The sequence below is a fragment of the Neopelma chrysocephalum genome, unplaced genomic scaffold (genome assembly GCF_003984885.1).
Source record: "Neopelma chrysocephalum unplaced genomic scaffold, ASM398488v2 Primary Assembly neopelma1_63, whole genome shotgun sequence".
NCBI lineage: Eukaryota > Metazoa > Chordata > Aves > Passeriformes > Pipridae > Neopelma > Neopelma chrysocephalum.
In genome coordinates, this window is record NW_020897720.1 from 5,242,158 (window position 1) to 5,266,339 (window position 24,182).

General features: G+C 41.4%; 1 protein-coding gene across 1 annotated transcript; it reads right to left on the bottom strand.

The window, feature by feature from the left end:
* Nucleotides 1–349: 349 nt before the first annotated feature.
* On the bottom strand, nt 350–12,999 carry ADRA1B (adrenoceptor alpha 1B). Its single transcript, XM_027682764.1, has 2 exons — nt 11,562–12,999; nt 350–1,552 (listed from the first exon to the last, which is right to left on the bottom strand). Exons 1-2 carry the CDS (start codon nt 12,532–12,534, stop codon nt 990–992), a joined length of 1,536 nt encoding a protein of 511 aa, XP_027538565.1. The 5' UTR covers nt 12,535–12,999; the 3' UTR covers nt 350–989.
* Nucleotides 13,000–24,182: the final 11,183 nt, after the last annotated feature.

Below are 24,182 nucleotides of genomic sequence, written 5' to 3' on the forward strand. Positions count from 1 at the left end.
CTTCTTATCTGAGAGGTAAAGTAAAGCCTCTAAATGTCCAGTGCTGTTTTCAAAGCCTGCTAAAAGAACCAAGGGCTGAGCATATTTGTCCTGGAGCTCGTTTTGGGCCTCCAGCGGTCACTGCTCTTTTGTGCTGTGCCCACAACACTGTTTATGAGGTATTTGGAGTGATTTATGAGTGTTGCTTTTAGAAATCAGATCCTCTGGCAGCTTACTGATGTGCTCAAATGTAGATTGTGAGCTCTCACCATTGCTGGTATTTTCAGACTTTCAAAGAAGAGAATGGTAAAGGATAGAGGAGTTATAAATGCTGGTGATCAGGGAAGCAACTGTATCCTAGGAGTCACAATGGCAAACTTCATGGCTATGAGTGTTTTATTTTGAAGTGAAAATGGTGATAAGGGAACTTGGCTGAATTCCAGTCCTACAGTAATAGGTGCAAGTGTTTAAATTGTTGAGAAATTACTTTAATGGTTGACATTGTTTTCAGTTTCTAAAGTGCGAATGTACAGTGATGTACAGCAACAATACGGAACTACAGGCAAAGTCAGGGGTGACCTGGAGAGGAACAATCAGGACTGCACTGCTCACTGCCACTTCCAGACATCCATCCACATGGCTGGCACACCTGGACACCCACACTCACACATGGCCCCTGCCCACCCCCCTGTTTATGTATTCTTTCTATGTACAGATGTGTTTGGCCGTTCCACAGCACTTCCACAACAGCTCAATAATTGGATGTGCACTTCCCTGGGTTTATGCAGCACTTTCCCTGCATTCTGTTCATGCTTCCATAGTTTCTCTGGAAATTGCCTGGGAATATGGTTAGACCCTGCACTTGGCCACTCCAGTGACTTAAATCTGCCTGTTCCTCCCTGATTTTCTTCCCGTGCTATCCTGAGGAACCGTGTGTAGGTCTATTTCTTTGCCTGGGCCTAACGTCAGACAAGTCGGTGTCCCAAGGGAACAGACTGGTTGGGGTCTGTTCATTCCAGTGTGGTGTTTGCTCCACAGGCAGCTTTGCAGTTCAGTGTGTCACAGGTGGCCTCACAGTCCCTGTTGCTGGAGCCTTGGCTGCCGGCAGGGACGTGTCCATTCCGCTCCGAGAAGAGGCTGAAGGTGAAGAACTGGCACGGCTCCTTCTGCCCGCTGCCATCCTGCAAGGGGCTCAGGAGGGAGCTGGAGTTTTTCCATTCCTGGAATGTGCACATCTCCAGGTGTGGGTGAGTGATTTTGCTCACGTACCCGGGGCTGGGAGATGCCGAGGATAACGTCCTCTGGCTGCCACTCAGGAAACTCCCGCTGTCCTCCAGAGAGTCTTTCCTGTGGTGTTCAAAGGAGCACCGATTCCAGTTTCTGTAGCTGTAGGGCCACCACCCCAGCTGCTTTCGACGGTGGCAGTGGCATTTCAGGATCTGTATAAAAGCCCTCTTGAACTCTTTGCTTGAGCAAGGGTAGATGATGGGATTCAAGCAGCTGTTAAAGTAGCCAAGCCAAAAAATCACCTTGAAAATTGTTTCAGGTGGCTTCAGAGCTGAAAACAGAGATCCTGTCCATAGGAAACAAGCAGAAACAATATCTGAGTTAATTGGTTTGTCTGCCTCTAGGAAGGGCAAATGTTACATCAGATCACTGTTAGAACCCGTGTATTAAAAATCTTTCATGCATGTTGCTTTCAGTTTTGGTCTTTTGCTACTAAAATGTTACTTTTATTATTTTTAAAACTAATAATGAAATGCTCTTCGTCATCTGAAAGTCAAAGGAGCACATAATTAATGTAGAATTAAAAACTAAAATGCAGTTTATGGGTACACATCTGCTGCACTAACATGTACTGATCCCAATGACAGATCAAACCTCCACCGTCCAAGCAGCTGTACAAGGCACACATGGAATACTTCTGCAAAGGACTTTCAAGGGTCATTTTTGAAGGAAAAGATCTAAATGTTCCCAGGCTTGTTAGGAGGAGTGTGTCCAGACATACCTTATAACTTCTAATACACTCTCTGGCAGCTCTCAAACATCCCTCCCTTTATTCAGATTATTGTCATAGTACAAACCTCTGGAAACCTGAAGTTAGTTATGGGAAGTTAGTGGAACTTCCCATATCTCAGGCGTTCATAAAAGTGGTGTAACCCAAAATAAGAGGTTGTTTTATGAGTTCTTCCTCTTCTGTTCACAACCAAATAACTTCCCTAATGAGACTGCCCAACTCCTACTGGGAAATCCATTTCCTGTACTTTTAGTGTTAAAAGCAGGGGCAATTGATCAGCTAAATTTAGCAAATGGGGCTGTAGAAAAGAACGTGTGACATTTTTAAAGCAAAACAGGCATTCAAGAGTTATCCAGCTGGGTAAACACCTTTGTGTCTGGCTCAAGTAATCAAGGAATGGGGATTCAGGGGCGAATTCTTATGTCAAGAACTGGAGTTTGACTTGAAGATTTTTTTCAAATGGAAGTCAACACCCCAGCCTGGATGTCACATCCTGACCTTTTCCACTGGAGTGGTTTCAGATTCGCTGGGCTGTGAAAGCAGCTGAGTCAGTTGTGGCTGTCAGATGCCTGAGTGGGGAGGGATGTGATTCTGGGCATATTTCCCATCTCACAGCAATGTGGAGGTCACGGCTTGGGCCTCAAAACTATGCAAAAGCACTTCCTATCCTCTTGGGTAAACAGCTCTTCCGTGCCACGGCACAGTGTGTCTGCATGGCAAAGCTGGGCTTGGAGCCTCCTCATTCCACAGGAATCCAGAGGGGAGTGTGTGCCATTCCTCATACATCCACTGCCCTGCCCAGGGTGCCAGCTGCTTCCTGAGGTGGCTCAGGAGAGAAAATAAGATGCTGAGCTGGCATCAGCTCTCTGGAAAGGCTCTTCCTCATCAGTAACAGTCAGGGAAGGTCCTGTGAATCCAGAACTATAGATTTTTCCCTGGCAGTGTTTGGGAATGGTGCCAGCTGGAACTAGGTCTGCCCATTGCCTCGGAGCTAAGGAGCGCGCTGGCCCTTAGGGTTAAAATGGAGGGTTTAAATCACAAGGTTCAGAGCAGTTCTTCATGACTCCTGCACTTTACTGACTTTTACTCATGGAGAGTAAATGGAGAAAAGGAAATATATCAGAAAATCAATTGACTTGATGAGTTTTGATTGATCAGTTTTTTGACCACAGTCACCAGACTTCATAGAGTTGTTCAGTTTGGAAATACACTGAGCAATAGCAAATATCATAAAGAGAAATTAAGAAGTATTTTATTTAGTAGAAGTTAATTGCATTTAGGCTCTGACTGGTTCTTTATAATGAATATTTTATTACAGAGAAAGTAAGTGAAGCATCCTAATGAAATTAGGGAACATTGTGGGAAGCAATTTGGCATATTAATTGTCCTCACATATTCTGCAGAATATCTGCCCAGAGCATCACTGAGACATTAAAATTCAGACTCCACTGGAGTCAGTGGAAGTCCTCGAAAGGCTCATAAGGACTTCGGTGGACTTGGGAAGAGACCTATAATTACTCATAGAATCATCAGTTTTCTTCAGAATCAAGTATTTTATACTTGATTTATACTTAGGTTAGATAATAGTTGGTGAGAAGTACTGTGAATTCTCTGGATTTAAGGAGAAAAAGTGGCTATGGATGAGTTTGGGGCAGTCAGGTGCTGTTTTCTGCATGTTACAAAAGGATCACATTTCAAAATTTTCTAAATCCAGTTTTTCTTCGATGAGAGCCAACCTGGGGGAGTGTGTGTTCTGTTTTCTGGAACAAACGCAACATCTGGTTTTATTGCAATACAATGGTCTGGAGTTGTTTGAGTGCTTTGTTGTGTGTCAGTGGATATTCCAGTGATGGTGACAGGAGAGCTCCACTGCAGGGCTTTGTCATTGTCTGAAGATTAAAGAAAAGCCACAAAATTTGAAATTTCTTGTCCCTACTGATAACAGGTAGAAAATGAAATGTTTCCATACTTGAAACTCTGAGGGGGGTTATTCCCACTCTGGAGAAAATCACCCTCTTCTTTGAACACCATAAAATAGAAATAGTTTGAGAATTGGTAAGGAGTATTTGGAAGTTCAGTTACAGAGTCTGATCAAACTCAAATAGTTAAGGTAACCTTGGAAGGCAAAGACATCCTCTTATTTCAGAGGAGATTTCATTCTGGTGCAGATTGGAGCCATTCTGACTGGAGTTAAATGTGAGCTTTTCAACGTTCTCCACAAGAAAAAATTCCAATGTTTTAAAAATTGCTGTAATGAGGAAAAGCATTGCAAAATACCAAGTGATAACAGATGAGTTTTGAAACATGAAAAACAGGAAGCTTCACCAATATCAAACCCTGTCTCAATCTGTCCTCCAGAACACAGCTTGTACAAAAATGAGTGTTGCTTTGCAAGAAATCTGTTTTATGATGGAACTCGGCCTTCCTATGAAAAGTGACCTGATCAGATTTGTGCTGTGACCAACAAGAGACATTCCCAGTGCTTGGCTCTGGGTGGCTGCTGAGGGTCTGGCTGGGAACCTTCTCTTCTCCCCCGTGTTCCTGCTGTGATTCCTGCAGCAGCCGGGACTGCTGGAAGCTGCTCATGGCTGAGTTACAGCCACCGTGTGCACAGCTAGTAAAATTCTCCCTCTAGAAGTAATAATCTGCCTCTGCCCAGAGTTATTACGAGTTTAGAGAAAGGATGTGGTTGTCCTTTATTTAAGCTTTTGCAGTCCCTTTCACCACATGCTTCGCCAAGTCAGCGTGCCAAGGTTTTAAAGCTAATTGGATTTCTAGAGCTCCTGATTCCTTCCCTTCCAGCATTCAGTGTTTGTTTACATTCCCCTGGACTTATTTAATATAGGAAAAAAACCCCACAGTTTACAAACAGTAGAGGATGAAATAGAGAGTATGGTTATAAAATTACGAGTTGATCAAGCTGGGAGGAAGTGCAGGCCTTCTGGAGAAGAGGATTAGGATAACAGTGAAAACAGTTAGAAAGCAGAGAAAATAGATCTTGAGAAATAGGAAAGCATCCAAAATCAACAGAATAAAATTCAATAAGGAAGATGAAAGATGGTTAAATTATAAGTACTACAAATAAATAACAATGGATAGTGTTTGGTTGTGGTTATTTGGCATGTTGGTGTCTCTGTGGGATGCCTTGTGCTGCACATCCCAGCAGTGCCTGGGCTGCCAGGCTGGAAACTAGTCCCAGGAACCCAGCAGTCACCAACACACTACTCCTGTGCTTGTGGATATCTTGTGTGTGTGTATGTGTAGCACTTTGCTTTTGAGGAAGGAGAAATATCAAATAAGGAATAACTGCTGTGGGCAGGGACACCTTCCACTGGACGAGGTTGGTCAGTGCTCCAAAGTGTCCTGGTTGTGAGGAATTTCTGTCCTAGAACTGACTACCTACAGCAGTGTCCTCATATTACAGATGAACAAATCACTTGTATAAGACCAGCAGGAACTTCATTCACAGTGGCTCACATTTGAGAGCTTTTTAAAGGCTCCAAAAAATAGAAACTTATCTAGAATGGCAAAAGTAAAACCAGGACTTTACCTCCCTTCAAGGAGTACAGGGAGAGATCAGGTCTTTTTACTAAACCCCAGACTTGCTACACCTTCTTGTATTACAAGCAATTGCAAGGCAGAGCAGCAATATTTGCATTTCTACAGGGACAGTACCTGTGTATTTAACCCCAAAACTAACATGGGCACCACCTCTCAGTCCAGAATAGCTATGCTGACTTTCATCATTGAGAGAGCTCACTTGTGCTTAAATTGTGTTGCCCTCATACAAATAGTGTGAAATCAAGATCAATTTTGATAAGAATCTTGTTTGGTACCTAAAACTGACAATAGTAAGGGACAGAAACATGGCACTAATGTTGTTGTTATTTTGTCCAAAAGAATCAGAGACTTCTGCAGCTTCCAAACTAGACAGAACATGGGCCAAGCTTATTCTTGTTTTGCAAAAGATTAGATGATTGAGGGAGTCTAGAAAAGCTAATCTAAGTCTGCTGACATTTCATTTATTACACTTAAATATCTGCAATTACTGAACATGTTTTGGTGTTTTCTCCTCTTCTGACTTATAACAGAGACATCTTTCTTGGCCATTGTTAGTATATAACAGCCTGTAGCATGGAATTGAATAACACAGCTACCTCGGTACTGTATGAAATTCCAGTGCAGTTTTTCTCTTGTCACTCAGACACAGATGGTTATTGCTTTCTGGTTTCTAGGGATCACCCAAAAGCCTGTCAAAATATCTCAAAATCTTGCAGTGGTCAGTGAAGAAACACTTTAATAAAGATGTGAAAAAACTCCTCACTTTTTGCTCATGTCAGTATTTCACAGGTAGGTGCCCTAAAGTCCCTGAGACCCTGAGGTGTGGCCTCGATGCTTTAGGACCTGTGTAGCTTTACTCAGGGCTTTCCTCATTAGCACCAGCTGGAGCAATAGCACAAGTGTTTGCAAATGCCTCTGGCATAAGGACCTTGTATTCCAACTGCCTTGCTGAAAGTAGTGTTTCCCCTGAAATTATCCCTTCTCTCTTGTCATTGATTTCAATAGTTTTGAGATTTCCTATTGCTGCCCAGTGGCTCAGTCCTGAATTGGTTTTCCCTTGGAGCTCTCTGACCACCTGAGACAGGAGTTACTGCAATCCCTGAGGCTGAGTAGTCAACTCGAGTTGATTTCACTGTATTTTTTGTGTGTATTGCTTTGTGTGTTTGTTTTTGCAAGACAGTACACTGTGAGATTTCCCTTTGTTCCCCTGACATGCAAATCAAAACCCTACAGAGGAAGTACCCAGGAATTTGTGTGGTTTTACCTGCTTTGATAACAAACAACTTTGTTCTAAAAACCAGAAATCTGTAAGTGACTGGTAATTGACACCCTTTGTAAAGCAAAAGGATTAAACCAGGGCTTAAGGGAGGCTTTTTCAGTAGGAAAATGAATCACCTTGAAATAATCTGGTCATGTGACAAAACACACTGTACTGGTCAGTAAATGCCCTTATGATGTTTAATTGTACATTCACCTGTGCTGTTGAACTTTGCACAAAGATTGACCTGCCAGTGGGCAGAGGGGCAGATTGCCACATATAGCAGTGATTTATATGAATTCTGTGTAACTATTAACTTGGGGACATCAAGTCTAGAGAGCTGGACCAGTTAGGCAGGGGAAGAGGAGAGAAGACTGAAACGAGGTGGAAGACAAACCAGGCCTAAAGCCTTGCAGAAAGCAGAACCCAGTAGCATTGACAGACCTAATGCCTGCAAGTGTTTCCCATGGGAAAGTAAGGGACCTAATTTGGTATTCTTGATACAGAGATGCAGAGGTTGGCCTCATGTAACATAAATCTACATTTTGTACTTCAATAACATTTTAAGAATAATTTTGTGTGGGCTGACCTGTAGCATGCAGATGTTTTTATGTTCTTTTTTATTATTTTATAAAAAGGTTTCAAAAGCTTAATACCTAAAAATGGTCAAACCAATTGTATTTTCATCCTGGGGCTCCTGGGACCTTATCCCACTGCCTGTTAAGTTACAAGAATTTTGTTTCTGACTCCAGTGGATAAGACCCCAGGTTTTGTGGGAGCGGGAGGACTTAAGCTCTAAAATGGGAAGTGAACACTGCTCTGCTGATTTCCACTGGAGTTAAGCAGTATCTGGGGAAGTTAATGTGCTCTGGTGAAAGTGGTGGAGATGGGAAGTTTTCCCTTTGTGTGTGGGGGATGTGTCTGAGAGAAGACTGACAAGCCCATATCTCAACAGGAATGAGACTAAACCTGTACTTAGTAGCCAGAGGGAAACATATGATCCTTCATTTTGGATTAATTTTTTTAATAAAGGTATTGTCATAAAATTGGATACTCCCTTGTTTAAAGGCCAGTGTTTTAATGAGTGTTAGCTTATTTCTGCAGGGCTTTAGTCATTAAAAGAATCTATTTTGCTCAGCATTTTTCAGCAATGCATGTTTAATGTAGTCCTGATGCTGAAGGAAGGGTTTGTATAAGGAGGATGAAAAGAAACATTTATTTTAAAGAAGCAAGATATTTACTTTTCAAAGCTGAGTCACTGAATTTATGACATAAGAAGTTCTCTCAAAGACACGCATGTCTTTAGTTTATTTTTTTATGTTGTGTCACAAATAATTTTGAGTGGCAGGATAACTGTTTACAAAGCCACAGAGTGTTTATGAATGTGTGCAACAAGGATGTTCTGTAGCTCCACTTCTATCTGGAAAGAATATCCAGTAGCTACAGGAATAAAAACAAATTTCTTACGTGACTCTCTTTGATACCAGTTTTGCTGCATCATCAGTTGCTTAGCACTGAAGATAGAATGGTTCAGTGCTACAAAACCAGACGGGGGTAATTCTTCGTGCTGATGGTTTAATGGTGCTCAGTCCATCATGGTGTCAGTGCTGTAATTCCTCCCTGCAGTGTGTACAGAGCTCTGCCAGATCTTTCCTTGCAAAACCTTTGGATTTTTGCTTGAAAAACACTCTGTAAGCATTAATATTATTTCTTTTCATTTGTCATGGAATATTTATTCAAGCAATGTGGCTGCTTTCAGCACCACATCTGTTCCCAGTGCATATCTGCCACCTGATGCAATAATCCTTTGTCTGGAATATCAAAATTGGCAGCTGTAGAATATATTGAAATGCCAGAGTGGAAGAATAAAATTTTGTCTGGCAAAAAAGAGCTGAGAACACTCTTAACACTAAGGAAACTCCACTGCATATAAGCAGATTTGATAATACATGGGTCTGGGGTGCTGCAGAAATAACAGTTACCAACTTGTCAAATGTTTTGTCGTTGGATCCCCAGAAATCCAGAGCTGCTCTGTAACACCATTCTGCAGAGTCATGATATTACTGAGGGAAACAAGGGGCAGAAAAATAAATAGGAAAGATGCAGGTGTGAGGGTATGACTTGGGATAATGGTGCAAATATAAGGTGTGAGAAATGGAGGCTAAAGAAGAAGCTTATGCTTACAGTGAGTGGAGGTCAATATCTAGTCTGGATAGTCCAGGACACTTATGGAGAGCTTGGGACACCATCAGTACCTTTTGATTTCTACAGTTGCCTATCACAGAAATTGATTTCATACCCTTGGGTGCTTTCTGAAAGAGTCTTTAATAGCGTTTCATTTAATTGTGTGTCTTCAAGACACAAAGCAAAATGTTTCTGGTAAGAAGAGTGCAGCACACAGAGAGCTCTTTAAGGATTCTTTCTGCACTGCTTTGCCCTCTCCTGCAGGTAAGGACAGCTGCATTATGCAAGTGAGGAAAAGGGCTTTTCCCCACCTGTTTTAGTGAGCAATGCTTTAGTCATGTCTAACATCATTAATTAACTTTGCACTGAGACACAGAGATAAAAAACACTGGATTCTGGAGTGTGCTGGATAATAAATTAAATTAAAAAAAAAGAGATCAGGGACAAGGAACAAAACCATCCCTATTCCTTGTCCGCAGAACAAAGGCAAAGTGCCTCCTATTTAAGTGCATTTTTATGCTGCATTGGATACTATGGATACCTTTCCCCCCTTTTTTTGGACAGAGGATTTCTAGACGGGCTGGGAAAGGCAGCAATCTGTATTGCAACGCTAAGATGTTGGTTTTTTCACTCCTCTAACTGACACACACTCCTCAGCTCCCTCTGCCCCTCAGCTCCGTGGGTGCCAAGTGCTCCCAGCACTGACCTGGGGGTGTTGGGGTTACAGCACTCGGTCTGGGTCGGGTCAGAACCCCCAGCAGTGGCTTTAACCCCCAGCCCACCCAGCCCTTCTGCCAGACAAGCTGTGCTGTGCTGGAGGCTCCCAGCCTGGCACCCCCCTGGGCACAATTTGTAAGGGAGATTAAATTGTATTCTGTCAAGCAATAAATTCTCCCCTCAGGTGTCTTAAACAATGACTCACTAAACCTGCCAGGGAAACCCAGGAGTTTTGGAAGCTTCTCAAAGGGAAAATGATGCTCTTTCAAGAAACTTGTTTGTGTCTCACGTTGATTCTGCCCTGTGACCATAATGTTTCTAGTGGACTGCTCTGCAACTGTGTCGGGTGAGGAGTGTCAGGAGCTGTACTGGCTCCTGATTGCTACAGACGTGCTCTGCTGAGTTCACATTTGCTTTTTTATTTCTTCAAATATTCAAAATCAAGGAGGGAATCTACTTTATCAGGGGATCATGACCTACTAGCTGTATATCTGGTACTACCACTGGTACCATATGGTGGAAATATGTTTCTATCCACAGGTGAGTATTTTTGCAATAGTTGGAAACTTGCTCTATGCTATAAACTTGCTTTAAGAACCAGCACAAGGATTTAAACATCAGTAGCCAAAGAGAACTTTGCTCACAGTTTTCCTTCTTCAGAATTTTTCACATCCTTAACGTTACCTTTCTGCAGATCTTGAATTGTAAAGATTTTAAAGTCTCCAGTACAATAAGCTAGAGATTACAAAGTTGCGCTGCAGTAGCTGAATTAGTTGTCCTGCAGTAAAGATTTTAGTCTAAACGACATTACACATTCACTGAAATTATCATTTTGTAACACTTCACCAGGAACACGTTGCTGAACTCAATTCAGTTTTCTAAAAGAGTCTCTAAAAATATTCACTTACCACTCAATCAGAAATGTTTTGGTAGGGTAACTAAGTAAACACAAATATAGAACATTAATAAAGGCTTTTTCTCCCTTTTCTTTTCCCAGCTCTTTCCATATTTAGGCTGTCAGACTGTCTCAGAGAAATGAATTTTGGACAGATATTTCTGAGAGCTTAGTAATTGAATGTCTTGAGATTCTCCACTTCGGGGGCAGTGTTAGCATTAAAAACAATGCAAGCAAATGTCACAAGGATTTGGGAACACAGAGCAATGTGTTAAGGCCACATTAAATACTTTAATAATATTTTTAAGCTGAAAGTGCATAAAGTAGCTGCCAAAAGCTCACATGGCAATGTCCTGAAGTGCCTCAACTAAGACCTGTAGAAACCAATGAGAACCTTCTTGTGGGGATCTGTGGGGTCTTCATGTCTTTGCTTTTGGGATTTGAGCAGTAATGTTTGAACTGACAACTAGAACTTTTTCAGCTTCCCAAAGCTCGAGGGAGTTTTTCATTTAAGGCTCCTAATAATGCCAGAAGTCCCAGACACTGAGCAGTGAACTGAACGAAGAACATTTCAGTGCTGAAACTCTCTCTGTTCTTGTGTAGGATTTTTGGCAAAGCATCCTATGATAATGTTTCTGAAACCTAATTCAATTCCAATGAAAAAAGGGGGATTTAACATATAAACTCTGTCGGTATTGTACCCTGATTTAACATCTGCCCATCACTGAGGACTCCAGGTGAGCAGCTTTCTGCACACTTCACAAAGCTTCAGCAGGACTCTGCAAAAGCCAACATCAGGAGTTCCCTTCCTTTCCTTTCATCTGTTCACTGAAGTTCCCACAACACTATTTACTTCTCATTCATTTGATTTTTTTCGATGATATTTCTGTAGTACCCAACTAACCCACTTTCCTCCCCCTCCCCTCACAACCCCCTGATTACCAACTTACCTAGTGGCAGAACAATGAAGAAAGGTAGCCAGCACAGGATAAACATGCCAACCACAATTCCCAACGTCTTGGCTGCCTTCTTTTCTCTAGAGAATTTTAAAAGTTTGAAAGCTAACGAGTTCCTGGGATTGTGACCCTTGGATTTGGTGTTGTTTAGGGTGTCCTCATGAACATTTTTGTAATGAATCCGTAAAGTCAGCTCTTTGGAGTTGGACATTTCTTTCATCACCCCAGCTTCCAGGTTTTTAGTAGTCCTTTTGGCCACTATGTAGACCCGACAGTACATCACGAGGATGACAATTAAAGGAATATAAAATGACCCCAAGGAAGAAAACAAAGCATAGAAGGGTTCCTCGGTGATGCGGCACTCCTTGTCGTCCTTGGGAGCTGGTTCTTTCCAGCCCAGAAGAGGCCCAATGGAAATCACCATGGAAAGGACCCAGACACCCAGGAGAGCTAAAATTGCCCTTCTTTTTGTTACCAGCGTTGGGTACTGCAGAGAATAACGTACCCCTATATATCTATCAATAGAAATTGCACATAAACTTAAAATGGAGGCTGTGCAGCACAGCACATCAACTGCTGCCCAGATATCACAAAATATCCTCCCCAAAACCCAGTAGCCAAGGACTTCCAGTGTAGCAGAGAACGGAAGGACTGTAAAACTCAGCAGCAAATCTGCTATTGCGAGGTTAATGATGAAATAGTTTGTAGGGATTCTTAAATGTCTATTGCAAGCAACAGAGAGAATTACCAAGATATTACCTATGATAGCAAAGAGGATAAAGGCACCGAGGATCAGCCCCACAATTATCGCCCTACTGGTAGCCAAGGCAGGTGAATCCAGGTTAGTTGCCGTCTCATTGGAGTTGTTGGCAGAAAAATTGCCATTATTTAGTGCAGACACTTTCAAATATCCAGGTATTGATGTATTGGATTTATCGCCAAAGTAGGTATTCATCTTAAAAATCATCCTCCATAGCAAGTTATGATTGGGTCCCTCACTCAACACGCCGATGGTTTGAGTCACTTCAAAGTCATCTCTCGACCCAAGAAGTTGCTGCAGAGCCCTGGCCTGTGTGAGGTGGAGAACTCATCTCCCCTGAGGGCTGTCAGCTCTGAGCACGTAAAACTTGCCCAGCGTGGAGTCCTCGGAAGCCTGTCAGAAACAGCAGGCTGCTCAAACTTGCTTAATTTCTCATGCAGACTCGTTGAAACACAAATGAGCAGGCAGAAATCTTGGCTGGAGCTGAAAGCAGCACTTTCGATCACGGCGCCCCTGGAAGACAGGACAGGTTTAGAGTTTTCCCTGGAGCGTGTGTGGCTGTGTTGGAGGGATGTCCCTGTGAGGCTTCAGGAAGGTTTGTCAGCATTTCCAGCTCTGCGTGAGCTGGCTCCGCTGTCACCGTGCCTGTGCAGTGACATCACTGCGGTGGGGCCGGCAGCGCTAGAGGGCAATGCAGGCCAACATACCAGTCACCGCTGAACAAACGGAATGCATCAGTCTTAATTGAAGCATTTGCCACACAAATCCGGAGTGGAAACCTTTAAAAAACCACTTTCACTATCTGAGGGAAAATATACTTGGCAGGCTGTGGGGAAAGCAGCAATTTCAGTACTAAATGATCTGTTGCCCTTTTGCCCACTAAGAAAATATATTTGAGTTTATTTTGTAGTTGAAGTGAATCACGTGTCATTTTAGAGAACTAATCATCATTTTAGAGAACTAATCATCTTCTAAGGACAGATAGGTTGGTTCCAAAAATCTCTAGTTTATTTGTAAATTCAGTACTTAATGATTGCATAAAGTTTGTTTCTAACTGTAAAAATTCTGTTAATAATAAAAAATAGTAACAGATTAGCAAAATCTTTATGTTTGTTCTATACCCCTGTGTAACAGAAGCATCTGTGGCTTCATCTCCCCTTTTCTCCCTCTGTAACTTTTCTAAGCATGGGTGCTTTATGAATCCCAGCCTTGAACAGAGCTGAGCACCCCAACCCACAGCCCAAGGGAAGGCAGAGATAAGTATTTAGTACCTTTTCCAGGTACTCTTTATGCTTAACCATCTTCCTATGTCTTTAGTAAGAGCTGTGAGGTCACTGAGACTGCTATTAACTCATTGTAACTCTGAGAAGAGATCCTATTGCAGTAGCCTATAAAACAAAAAATATGAAACAGCTTATTTATTTTTTAGATAATAGCCTTTAATGTCAAAAGCAGGGGTTCCTTGATTTCTTAATTTTTGTGTTACCTGGTGGTGGGAAGTCTCAAGTCTTTAAAGCTCAGGGCCATTAGTAACAAAAAGTGAAGGATTTGATGATAACTGCCAAAATACTGTTCTCAACTTTCTGCCATCAGATTGTGTCCTACAGCTGTTACCTGAAGTACTCTGGGTTACTCTATATTGATTTGCCTGTTACAAGATGTACTGTGTTCAAAGTAAAAGGTTCATTTTTAATAAGGCAGCCATGGCTGAAAGTTGCAGCTGACTGCTGGTTTTAAGGACAAACCAAGTAAACACAAGCTCTGGTTGGATTTTGCTTGAGGAGATGTTTGTGCAGCCCTCCCCACACAGGACTATGGCACAGCACTGTTGTTCAGAAACTTTACTTTGAAACATTTACAAGAATGACACCATAACATGTCACGGAGTCACTGAAGGGAAGAGGAACAAACACTCAGTTTATGAACTTAACCTCAGCTTTTCTGCTTCTGCTCTCTCCAAGGCAGAGTTTCCACTGCTAATGAAAGCAGTTACCAGCCTGTGACTTGGGGCATTTACCCTTCACACTCACCATTCCTGCTGGACTCCACGGAACCACTTAGTTCTGTTTGTGTTTTCTGGTTTTGTTTCTCTGCCTTGTCTGTTTTAGCTGTGAATTCCTCAGGCTGGGGGCTCTGTCCTGCTGTGAAGGTGCTGACCCAGCTGCCAGGGGTGTGAGAAAACTGTGCCTGGCTAAGGCAATGATTTGAGACTTCTCTCAGTGGAATTGGGGTATCACAGAGGGCACAGAGAGTTGCTGCATCTTCCCCTCTTGGTGTTTGAGCTACATTCATTAAAGCTCATCTAATTAGACCATTAGGTCCAGACATAATGATGTTTCAGCCTTTGGCACATAAGAAAATACGATCACTTCAAAATGGGGAGAGTTTGGATAAGAAACGATCAGTGAGGGTGTAAACTACTCTGCTTTGATTTTGCAGCTGGCGTCATGTGGGACATGCCCAGTTTGCAAAGAGTAACAGAGTGGCCTGGAAATCCTCCCTGGCTTTGGCCACACCACAAGAAGGCTTTGTAGGGCCAAGGAACCAGATCTTTCAATAGCCTTTCAACAGCCACTTCCAGGAGTCAGCTGGTTCCAGCTCTCCAGCAAGGTCTGGGACACTGTGCCAACAGCAGTGACAGGAAAGAGCAGAAGGAAAGGGAACATAGATTCTAACTGCTAGTGATTGGACTAAAACATATTTCTTTGCTCAGTACTGGGACCAGTCTGTGTCCCTTACTAGTGTTGCTTTCTGTGCCCATTTGGATGAAATCACAGACAGAAAAATCCTATTCCAGGGGTCAAAGGAAGACAAAGCTGCTGCTCATCTCTCACAGCCCTACTGAGAATTCTGATGTGTTTTCACATCCCTGTTTACCAGTCTGTGTAATGACATACTGGCTGAATAGTCATGAGACTCAGCTGAATAATGTTCACAAATTGCCTTGAGATCTTCAGCAGCAGGTGCCATAATAAAGCCAAGTATATTGAAACCTGGGCACAAACATTAACTATTGCCCTGCCTTGGGATGAGTGATAGAATAGGTACTGTGAGAAAGAGGCTCCCCTTTCTGCCAAGTTCAAGGTAGCAGTTCAGGGTAGTGCAATTGAAAACACCTGCTCAGAGCAGCGTGGATTGTATTCATTGCAGAGTTGCTTTCCTTCAGACAATCATAGTTTTCAATGAGAAAGTAAATTTAATAGCCTGAAGATTCTACTCAATAATATTTCAATAATGATGTATAGAAAGGCAGGATGGTTCAATGTGCATCTGCAGAGAGCCTGCTGAACAGCAAAAGTCTGAATACGGAGCATGCAATAGAGGAAACGTGGAGAACACCTTCATGTGTTCTCAGATGAGTTCAAATTTTCAAATATGCCGAACTTTAAAGATGTATTTTGTGAAAGCTGATAAATGCAAAAGGAGTCCTTTTGCACGGCTCAGTTTTGTAAAGATCTGTGCTCCTCTTCTTCATTTACAAAGTGGTGTTAAAAACACGTGCTGGCATTTTGATTTGATTTCTGACACACAGCAGAGAAACTTCCAGGGCACTTTTGCAACTCTGCTCCTAATTGGGCATGGAAGTATGAGCTCGATATAGGATTTAAATGAGTATATCTACATACAGTTTTATATAATTCCTCTTAATTATTTCTCTCACTTGTCTGCTACTGTGTCTGATAACTAAAACATTACCACGAAGTAGAATGAGGAGGTGGGCTTGAGGAAAATTTTTTTATATGACTGTGGGTGGGTATGTAGACTCCTGTGACAAGTGGGTGTATCTGCAGCTCAGAGAAAATGTGAGACTGTGTGGCACTAGATCATCTTCTTCATAACAGGGTTTCTCTGTAGACGTGGCTGTTAAAAATATACTGATAAAAAGATGAAACTCTTCTCTGCTTTTTTAGGAACTCCAGTGTTAGTTACAGAGCTGCACTTAATTGCTTGTTTTATTAATTACAGATGGTGCAAGAAATTGCTACTGCACCATTGTACTGTTGGCACAAGTGCCCTTTCTGAAGTTGTTCTTTCTCTAAGCACCACTGGACAACATTAAAAATCACAGTGTGATCCAGAAAATATATTCCTTTGATTTCCATTCCTGCTGCTGAGCAGACTTTTGTTCTTCAGGGAAGACCTCTTTGGCTCAGCCAGAGTTGTAAAAACTTTCCACAGGCACTGGAAATACACAGGATTATAGTTTCTTTACGTTTCATGATTAAGTAGAAACATGTTTCCTTTGAATGTGTACACACGAGCCCTGAACCTCAGGAAGGGGAATTTCCATGATGAGAGGAGAAAAATGCATTTAAAATGCAAATTTTCAGTTGTCCAATAATGATATTTAAAGCCTTGTGGGTTTATTTTCAGAGTAAGAAAAATATCTCATGGGTTTGTATTAACAGCTCAGGTTATTAGCTTGAACTTGCCAAAACAAGATTGCAAAAACTTGCAACCCTGAATAATCTTTTTTTATGTGGTGATTCAGTGCTTGTTGTTTCTATGTAAACAGAATTTGAAGAGCATTTTCTAGTAAAATGTAGTTAATTAAATAAAATACTATTGGTTTTGTGTTGTCACTGGCTCTTAAATCCGTTTTCATATTTAGGTTTTGTGGGCCCATTGCCCACATTAAACCACGTTTTTTCTCACACTCCTTTATCTGTGCATTTCTGCTAAAGCTGTGCTAGAGACCCCCAAAATGACCAGTTACTGATACAGGCCCTACCTCAGAAACATGAGGATGATGCCAGCTCATTATTTTGGACAGAGGATAATGGACTATGTATTTAGGTGGGGTAGAAAAATCAGTATTTGGAAATCCGGGAAAAGTCTGTCCCTGCCTTAAGGAGAGAGGAAACAGCACAGCCCCCCTCAGCAAGGGGAAGGAGAGCAGGTCTCTGTGTGGAGTTTTCAGCCTGGAAAGTGTTGGTTGTCCTGGCTGGGCTCTGACCCCTCCGCACGGATAACCTGGACAGGAGCTGTCCAAAGGAAGTGTAACACCCTTGTAGTGCTGTGCTAAACTGCACTGAGGAAAGAGGATTTCTTCCTGATCCCACGTGGAGATGAGTCCTAAGCCTGGGTGAACTCTTTGACTGTGCAATCTTTCAGAATTCAAATCCAAATAGGGGACTTGTAAGGGAACCAGATGAGGTAAAACAGTTGAATTGTGGGTGGTGAGGCAGGAGGAGGATACCAAGCTCTCCTGAAAAGATCCTTTCCTTCCCTTCCCTATGCATTTAAACTATCTCATAACATGACTCTTTTAGAATAGATTTACAAGGGAATGAACTTGAGGTTTTAATTTGCATATTATAGTCTGTTCTAGGTCATAGAAATTCAAATTAATACAGATTGCACTGTCTTTTTTAAAAAAGGCACACGGCTGGATATATTTATTTACATTAAATAAGTTCATCTTGATTAAAAATATTTATTGTGACATTAAAAGGACAGTAATTAACTGCTGAAAAAAGAAAAACATTTTAAACAGCACATAACTCATGTTGCTCACTGTCATAAAATAACATTGTGCCAAGGGCTGTGTGAGATTAGAAGTAGATTAGAGGTTTATGTGGCTAATGAAACAATCACTGATAAACTGGTTGAGGTGACCACAATGTTATAAATCTCCACACCTCAAGAAATAATCTTGAAGGTAAATTCAGGCTGGATAGAAGCTCCTCATACTGGCAGATGGTGTCATAAGTAATTAGTCTCATTTCTATGCCACTTTCTGAATCATTCCTTCACTCTAAGAATTAGGGACTGAGCCTACAGTAATGTTTTTAACAGAACAGAAATGTGGCTGGGAAAGGGATTTTTCAAAGATATCTGGGCTGGCTCAGAGCTGTAGTTGCACTTATTGGGAATTTTGCTGTCTTGGTATTTTTGACCTTCATCTTTAGGCACCAAATACCTTACTGGCCCTTAGAAACTTCTGCAAACCCCCCTCCAATCTATCCACCAGAGCCAGGATTATTTCTGTACCTAATGACAGACAGCCTTTCCTTTATTTTAAATATCTGGATGGTTTATTCTGCCTCTAGCAGTCACAGCAATTTGCGCCCCAAAGTAATGGGACATTTAAACTGAAACTTTAATTTTCCAGGTTGGACATTTTTGTGAAAGACCAGTATTTTCTCTAAAAAAGTTAATATAAACTTATTTTTCGCCTCTCTCCATGTAACTAAGTTCTGATCATGGTGTGCACAGCACTTAATTTCATCTTTATGACATTTAGAATTTGCAATTGCAGCATAAATATCTTATTGCTAGTAAATGGATGGGGACTCACTGCTGATAAACACTGAAAGGCATCTTGCTGGGGTGATATACAAAACCATTCTGATGTTTTTGCCTTGATGAAAATGCCTGGGAGAGGCAATGACTGAGTTTTATACATGCAATAATACAGACCTTAAAATATGGACCTAGATCTTCTTTCAAAGAGATTGGTGTCAATCTATCATCTAATTTGATTTGTTCCTTTTCATAAATCTGTATTTAAATATATTTCAGGATATATTTCAGGATATCTTTATTGGAATCAAGCAATTTTCTAATCTTGAAGTATTTTTGATATCTAGTTTTGATAAAATGTTGATATCTCTGAGGAAAGGAAGGAAGTCTAGACTTCCTGTCTAATTGCTTCCCTGCTCCTAGAGAAGCTGGAAACTTGTACTTCTCCTCCATATCTCAGTCATTATCCAGTCATTCCTTTGCTAAATGGCAGTAAAAATAAGAATAATGTTAAAGAGCAGAATTCCTTGGAGAAGGTTTGCAATTGGATAGGAAGCTGCTTTTGGTGCATGGTTGAAAATATCAATATAATAAAAAAGCAGAGGACCAAGAGGAGCTTTTTGCTGTACAAGAAAGGAATGAAAGAACGAGAACTTTTTGAAAAACACATCAAAACAACCAAAACAGTAACTTCTGTCATATCTCCAAATGTGCCTGTTCTAATGGTCTGTTAATCAAAACAGGAGGGAAAAAATTTGGCACGATCCTGAAGTCTGGAACCTGATGGGAGGAACTTGTCCCTTTTGTGTCTTTTCTTCTGAGGACAATTTGAGCCTCCTGTTTAAGGAGAGAACCAAGATATTGCCTCTTCCATAGGACTTTATTAGGACTTAGGTTGTGAGCCAGGTATTTAAGAGTTACTGATCCTTCTCCTCCACAGCAGTGTTTGGAATGCATTTAAACATCTCATAATACTTTAAATTATGCACTAGTGCTTTCACACTACCCAGAGTAAATTAAAGAGGTTCATGCTACTCTGTCTTTTAGAGATGAGCGTAAGAGAAGAAATACATTATTTTTTTATTTTTTAATTCAAAATTGAATTCAATTTTTCAGTATTAACCAGTGCATCAGCCAGAACACATTCCTACAGGTGGAATTGTGAGAACATCAAAGAAAAGCATTGGAGTTTCATTTGTATTTTCTGTTAAAATGAACACTGAGTTCTTCTTTGAATAATGTTAAATATCCATGAATCTGTTATTTTTGCCATATTTTTTCCTTGTGAGAAGCCATAAAAATCTATAACCAGTCTTTATTTCTCCAGGGAAAAATTAGGTGAAAGGAAACATCTGTTTCTGTCTTTTTCCTGTCAAGATTTGGAATAATTATATCAACTATTAAAGCAACTGGAAAAGACCTAATTCTATTTAATTCTAATTATGTGCATTAGATATGAAAGTGAACTGCATTGTGTATTGCCTGAGAGCTGATGGCAGTGTAGGAGAACAGTGAGAACAGCTTTATTTTGTAGAACTAAAATGATCTCTACTGCTTTCCATGTTCCTGTGGTTTAACAGAGGGACATGTGAGATGTGTCTGCTGGTTTTCCGTGTGTCCTATGGCAGTGCAAAGCAGGAGAGTGCAGGTGGTTGTGGAATCATTGCATAAAAGGGTTCAAGCCAGGGAAATGACCTGATCCCTGCATATTGCAAAAGACAGAAAGCAGAAAACCTGCAAACCACCTCTGCAGGTCCCACTTTGATTATTTAACTACTCTGACAGGTGCCTAAGCAGTCTGAATGTTCATTATGGATTTTGGTGGTAGCTGCAGAGTGTGCAGCAAGACAGGGGAGGGAAGCTGATGGAATTCAAGCTATTAGGAATTTTATAGTCTGTAACCAGCACCTTGGCTCTGACCTGCAGGTTTGCTGGCAGCAGAGTAAGGAGGGATTGCGCAGTCTGGGAGCACTCCAGCACAGAGCCCTCCCGGGGCTATCAGGGATTTATCAAACACAGCTATTGATTGGTCATTTTCTTACACAAACAATTCAGCTGTAGCTCCAGGCATACAAGATAAGGGTCTTTTCCTGAAAAGACCTGTAACCCCAGGAGTGTCCACCCTTGGAGTCGTTGGCCAAAAGCAAAGCACAGTGGTGCTGTGGAATGGAACTGCTCCAAGCCTTGGCTCAACTGAGAAAGCGAATGGGATTTTGATGAAATTCACATTTTTTACACACTCATTGCAAGAGATATTCTTAAAAGTGTCGTAAGTCACCATAAGTCAGAAATAAAAGTGAGCTAAAGGCAGCAGTTTTGGCCCATCAGGAATAGTTTCTCTTTCAGAGAGATTTTGCAAGATCATTTAACCGGCTGTTCCCCACCAGCACCAGGCAGCGCATGATCCATGGCCAGTCATAAGCACCTGTCCTGGAGAAAATCTTATCTCTTGCTTGTCTGTGGCATAAAGGACTAAATGACAAAGGATACTGTGAGTAACTGTGTCCAGGGAAAGAGCAGAGAAACATCTGAGAGCTCCATGAGTGCAATTGTGCATAGATCTGTCAGAATCATGGGGATGGATAATCCTTTGGAAAAGCTGAACACACCAATGGGTATGGTGCATTGCAGTGTATAAGGAAGGACAAGGCACCCTCAGAAATTAATGTTTTGAGATATTGCAAATGATTTGTGGTCCCTGAATTTTTTAATTACACAAAATATGTGTTTCCAACAAATAGGAAATGATCCTTTAGAAAGAACCTGTTGATGAGCTGATATATGGGGTGTCGTCTGGATAATTTGTGACCCCGCCAGGCAGTGCTTCTGCTTTGTCCATTCCAAGTCCATTACTGATGGTAATTTGTTGTAATTAAGAGTGACATTTGTGACTCCAGCACCACACACATCCATCAGAAAAAACAACTCAGGAAGGCAGCACTGGCTCACAAGTAAGCGATGCCAAATGAAGTCATTAGACTTGTCAGTCAGTCTGGCACCAGTCTTCTGGTTAGAAACTTTCCTTTTCTGGGCAGGAATCACCCAGCATCTCTGTGGCTTAAGGGGATTTGGTTGAAACGAGAAACTACTCCAACAGTAGCTGGTTAAAAAATAACTCACCTTTAAGGGCATCTAAGGAAAGAGCATCCTGACCTACTTCTGACAAGAAGCCAGTCACAGCTTTATTCCTTCTGACCCTTAGGAATGAGCAGGAACATTCACCCGTGATGAAGATAATGGAAGAAAATATGTATGAGAATGAGTCACTGAAATTTTTGTTCAGAAGGCAAGATCCAGGATCTCAAGAGACCTTTATTTATAGCCTAAACAAACTCAACAGAGAGTTGCAGGAGGACAAATGAAACTGTAGAAGAAGCTGAAGTAATGGATAATGATAACTCGAACGTGCCATTTCCATCACAAGTTAAGTGAGCATATTATGGTAGTAAATCTGCAAAAGAGCTCAGACAGTTTTAATTCTGGGGAGCACTGAAAGACTTTTTGGAATATCTGTTGGAGAAAAGTTTCATTTCATGTGTTTTCTTTATCCCCATCTAAGCAATGCAGTGGATTTTGTCTGGGACGAAAACTGCTACAAATCTGGAGAATATTCAAAATAATACTATGGTCTGCATCTCACCTTTGTGCCTGAAGTGCTTCCAATTCAGGGTGTGATATTGCCATAAATGAAATATATTCATGTATGAAATATGTTCAGGGACAAAAAGTATTTACAATTGCAAAGACAAAATCAGACTGACTTAATGTAGTGTCTGACACTCTCATCTCAACTGTGACCTTAAGTAACTACAGAAAATAGGTACTGGACTTCTCCAGAGCTGATGGAAAAGGGAAAAGTTCCTGTCATGCATATTATTTAATGAAAACAGAGACTCACATTATTTATGTGAGTGATTAGTCTGTGTGACAGAAAGGCACTGTCAAGGCAAGACCAGTACAGTGTACATGGAGAATATCCCAAAAGCCACCACATTGCTCAGCCCTTGGGCTGTGGTCTCCTCTGCTCAGATTAATTCCCTGCTCACCTCAGGTCCAGTGTGAGCTGCAGTGCTGGCACTGGGCAGGGCACTGTCCTGAGCCTGAGGAGATGGGAATTGGAATCTGAGCTCCTCTAATGGGCTGCTGAGCAAATTTAGGCAAATCATGCACTCTCCCAGTGCCTGAGTTTCTCTACCTTTCAAGGAAATGATGATGCCTGTCCTTTAAATAAAACACCTTCAGACATTTAGCTGAAAAGCAATGTATCAGAAAAATATTATTACTAGCTGTGAGACAAATACAATATTGTGAACAGCCAAGCTTTCCCCCTTCCCACATGCATACATATATATTGATATATTCAGATCCACTTCAGTACAAGTGTGATTTTCTTCTGTTCATACTTACAATCATGATTCCTGTGTCTGTGCTCCTGCTGGAGTGAATTTTTCACAGAGCCTCTGTAGCCTTTTACGCATACTAACAGGGTGAGCTCGGCTGGGGTGTGACTGAGGCTGTTACAGAGAGAAAAAACAGCAATGCTTACAAATAAACGAGCCACTGAGAACTTCAGTGATGTACCTGGTGCTGTGATGTCCTTCAGCCCTGGAAAAATGGAGCGGTGGGAATTACAAGTTGGGTGTTTTTGGTGGTGGCCAAACGGCTGCAGCGCGTGCTCCGCTGGCTGTGACAGGAGTATTTTTGGAAAGGATCATTTGGAAGGGGTGATTCTCCTGCCTTGCCTTGCCTTGCACGTCACTGTGATCTCAGTGCTGCCGAATATGTGATGCATCTCCAACTGCAAGTCTGGCTTGCAGCAGCTGCATGGTGAATGTAAAGTGCCATAGAAGGAATGAAGGTACCTCCCAAGTAGGGTCTAATAATGATTTTTTCACTATTTGTTGCTGGATTGTACCATAAGAGGCTTCCAAATGCCTGAAATTAAACTGTGTCTCAGTAAGCAAATATTTTAGAGATGTGGATCAAAATTTTCCGGCAAAACAGATTTTCATTGATTTCTCTGAAATCTTTACAAATGCTTTTAAATTTTTGATTTAAATGAATTTGTACAGAATTTTGTAATCCAGACTTTCCATGGGACCTTGAAGATTTTTCTGTACTCTCTCTTACTGTTATGTGGCAGGATGGAAGTTGTTATTAATATCAGGGAGGTAAAGGCCCATCATGAGACAGCTCCATGACAAAGTTATTCATCTGAATTCTAGGTCACAACCATTCCAATTCCTCCTTTATCTGTCTCAAGGTGGGATACCCAACTACTCACCCATATGACTCATATTTCACTCCTTTCCCGTTGTTGTCAGGAGAGTTTTCCATCCATCAGTTTTTTTCTTTTCCCTGCCTTTTCTTGGCTGGCTTTGTTCTTTGAATACTTTCAGCCAATTGCCTGGCTGGTAGATGAACCTTCCAACAGAAGCCTGAGATAAACGTTGGAATCACAAGCTGATACGGGTTAGTTCAACATTTAGGGGTGAAAAGTAGGGTTTTGTTTTCCTTTTAGACTGAAGAAACTGTATTATTTGCAGATCTGTGTCAGAACTTACATTAAATAACAGTAACATAAAAGATAAATATTGCACATTGACTTA

Coding starts and splice junctions, on each gene's coding strand:
- ADRA1B (XM_027682764.1), bottom strand. CDS start 12,534: ATGATTTTTAAGATGAATACCTACTTTGGCGATAAATCCAATACATCA. Junction 1,553..11,561: donor CTTCATTGTTCTGCCACTAG/GTAAGTTGGTAA, acceptor TCCTATGGACAG/GATCTCTGTTTTCAGCTCTG.